The 3,776-nt window shown below is 45.9% G+C and overlaps 1 protein-coding gene across 1 annotated transcript in view; it reads right to left on the bottom strand.

Moving 5' to 3' along the window:
- Nucleotides 1-284: 284 nt before the first annotated feature.
- Nucleotides 285-3,776, bottom strand: part of LOC115180840 (transcription factor AP-2-delta-like) — a 16,721-nt gene continuing 13,229 nt past the window's right edge. The window contains exon 8 of the mRNA XM_029742999.1: nucleotides 285-1,029. Within this exon, the coding sequence (XP_029598859.1) occupies nucleotides 819-1,029 (211 nt within the window). The 3' untranslated portion in view covers nucleotides 285-818. The remainder of the gene's footprint in view (nucleotides 1,030-3,776) is intronic.

The following is a 3,776-nucleotide window of genomic DNA, read 5'->3' as shown; positions in this document are numbered from 1 at the left end:
TGTAACCCCAGTCTAACACTCTCACCAACATAATAACCCCAGTCTAACACTCTCACCAACATAGTAACTCCAGTCTCACACTCTCACCAACATAGTAACCCCAGACCCCAGTCTAACACTCTCACCAACATAATAACCCCAGTCTAACACTCTCACCAACATAGTAACTCCAGTCTCACACTCTCACCAACATAGTAACTCCAGACCCCAGTCTAACACTCTCACCAACATAGTAACCCCAGTCTCACACTCTCACCAACATAGTAACCCCAGTCTAACACTCTCACCAACATTGTAACCCCAGTCTAACACTCTCACCAACATAATAACCCCAGTCTAACACTCTCACCAACATAGTAACTCCAGTCTCACACTCTCACCAACATAATAACCCCAGACCCCAGTCTAACACTCTCACCAACATAATAACCCCAGTCTAACACTCTCACCAACATAGTAACCCCAGACCCCAGTCTAACACTCTCACCAACATAGTAACCCCAGTCTAACACTCTCACCAACATAATAACCCCAGACCCCAGTCTAACACTCTCACCAACATAATAACCCCAGACCCCAGTCTAACACTCTCACCAACATAGAAACTCCAGACCCCAGTCTCTCAGTTCTAAAATGGTAAACACTCTGATGGCATTAATTGCACTGTTCAGGTGGAGGCTGAAGGGGGAAAAGTGTGCTCCTCTCCCGTTGGCTCCCAGATGGCGGTGACCAGAAGTCCATGTCTTTACTTCCTGTTGTTCAGAATTAATAAACATATCTGTCTCCATAGCTCCTCCTCCCAAGGCACAGGGAAGGGGTTACTCTGTCTTTTCAACTTTCTCCTCTTTATTGAGCGGTTCGCTGTTTTTCCGGGCGGTTCCGGTCTTTTCCGTCTCCTGACCTGAGGTTTTCCCATGGTTCCCAGCGGCAGATTGTTTGTCCAGGAAGTTGAGCATCTCACTGAGAACGGTCTGGAAGGTGCTAAGAGCTGCACACACCGCCGGAGTCCCAAAACCATGGGTGATGAGACTGGAGAATACACACATATAAATACACATTATATAACCCTAAACACAGACATTAGTAGTGAAGCTGGTTGAAAGCACTGAGCTCTCTGTTTAAACAACTGGCACACAGCTCAGACACCCATACATACCCCACAACACATGCCACCAGAGGTCTGTTTAAACTACTGGCACACAGCTCAGACACCCATGCATACCCCACAAGACATGCCACCAGAGGTCTCTTCACAGTCCCCAAGTCCAGAACAGACTCTGGGAGGCGCACAGTACTACATAGAGCCATGACTACATGGAACTCTATTCCACATCAAGTAACTGATGCAGCAGTACAATTAGATATAGAAAACAGGTAAAAAAAATACACCTTATGGAACAGCGAGGACAGTGAAGAGACACAAACATAGGCTCAGACACATGCATACAGACACATGATAACATAGGCACTATACACACACGTACACATGTATTTTGCATTGTAGATATGTGGTAGTAGAGTAGGGGCCTGAGGGAACACAGTGTGTTGTATATATGTGGTAGTAGAGTAGGGGCCTGAGGGAACACAGTGTATTGTAGATATGTGGTAGTAGAGTAGGGGCCTGAGGGAACACAGTGTATTGTAGATATGTGGTAGTAGAGTAGGGGCCTGAGGGAACACAGTGTGTTGTAGATATGTGGTAGTAGAGTAGGGGCCTGAGGGAACACAGTGTATTGTAGATATGTGGTAGTAGAGTAGGGGCCTGAGGGAACACAGTGTGTTGTAGATATGTGGTAGTGGTGGAGTAGGGGCCTGAGGGAACACAGTGTATTGTAGATATGTGGTAGTAGAGTAGGGGGCCTGAGGGAACACAGTGTATTGTAGATATGTGGTAGTAGAGTAGTGGCCTGAGGGAACACAGTGTATTGTAGATATGTGGTAGTGGTGGAGTAGGGGCCTGAGGGAACACAGTGTATTGTATATATGGGGTAGTAGAGTAGTGGCCTGAGGGAACACAGTGTATTGTAGATATGTGGTAGTAGAGTAGGGGCCTGAGGGAACACAGTGTATTGTAGATATGTGGTAGTAGAGTAAGGGCCTGAGGGAACACAGTGTATTGTAGATATGTGGTAGTAGAGTAGGGGCCTGAGGGAACACACTTAATATGTTGTGAAATATGTTATGAACGTATTTTAATGTTTTTGAAATTGAATAACTGCCTTAATTTTGCCGGACCCCAGGAAGACTAGCTGCTGCCTTGGTAGCAGCTAATGGGGATCCATAATAAATACAAATATTATTTGTCACATGCTTGGTAAACAGCAGGTAATAAAGTAATAATAAATCCACGATGAGTAACGATAACTTGGCTATATACACATGGTACCAGTACTGAGACCATGTACAGGGGTATTAGGTAATAAGTTGGATATATACACATGGTACCAGTACTGAGACCATGTACAGGGGTATTAGGTAATAACTTGGATATATACACAGGGTACCAGTACCGAGTCCATGTGCAGGGGTACAAGTTCATTGAGTTAGATATGTACATTTAACTAGTAATAAAGTGATAGATAATAAACAGTAGCAGCAGTGTATATGATGAGTTTAAAAGTTAGTGCAAAAAGAGTCAATGCAGATGGTAAGGGTAGCTAACTATTTTACTTACAATTTAGTTAACCATTTTACTAACTATTTAGTTAACTATTTTACTATTTAGCAGTCTTATGGCTTGGCTGGTAGAAGCTGTTCAGGATCCTGTTGGTTCCAGACTTGGTGCATCAGTTCCGCTTGCCGTGCAGTAGCAGAGAGAACAGGCTATGACTTGGGGGTAGCAGAGAGAACAGGCTATGACTTGGGGGTAGCAGAGAGAACAGGCTATGACTTGGGTAGCAGAGAGAACAGGCTATGACTTGGGGGTAGCAGAGAGAACAGGCTATGACTTGGGAATAGCAGAGAGAACTGTCTGTAACTTGGGGGTTGCAGAGAGAACAGCTATGACTTGGGGGTAGCAGAGAGAACAGTCTATGATTTGGGGGTAGCAGAGAGAACAGGCTATGACTTGGGTAGCAGAGAGAACAGTCTATGACTTGGGTAGCAGAGAGAACAGTCTATGACTTGGGTAGCAGAGAGAACAGTCTATGACTTGGGTAGCAGAGAGAACAGTCTGTGACTTGGGGGTAGCAGAGAGAACAGGCTATGACTTGGGGGTAGCAGAGAGAACAAGCTATGACTTGGGGGTAGCAGAGAGAACAGGCTATAACTTGGGAAGCAGAGAGAACAGTCTATGACTTGGGTAGCAGAGAGAACAGTCTGTGACTTGGGGGTTGCAGAGAGAACAGGCTATGACTTGGGGGTAGCAGAGAGAACAGGCTATGACTTGGGGGTAGCAGAGAGAACAGGCTATGACTTCGGGGTAGCAGAGAGAACAGGCTATGACTTGGGTCGCAGAGAGAACAGTCTATGTCTTGGGTAGCAGAGAGAACAGTCTGTGACTTGGGGGTAGCAGAGAGAACAGGCTTTGACTTGGGGGTAGCAGAGAGAACAGGCTATGACTTGGGGGTAGCAGAGAGAACAGTCTATGATTTGGGTAGCAGAGAGAACAGCCTGTGACTTGGGGGTAGCAGAGAGAACAGTCTATGTCTTGGGTAGAAGAGAGAACAGTCTGTGACTTGGGGGTAGCAGAGAGAACAGGCTATGACTTGGGGGTAGCAGAGAGAACAGGCTATGACTTGGGTAGCAGAGAGAACAAGCTATGACTTGGGGGTAGC

The sequence above is a fragment of the Salmo trutta genome, unplaced genomic scaffold (genome assembly GCF_901001165.1).
Source record: "Salmo trutta unplaced genomic scaffold, fSalTru1.1, whole genome shotgun sequence".
Lineage (NCBI taxonomy): Eukaryota > Metazoa > Chordata > Actinopteri > Salmoniformes > Salmonidae > Salmo > Salmo trutta.
This window is presented reverse-complemented; position numbering and strand designations above follow the sequence as displayed.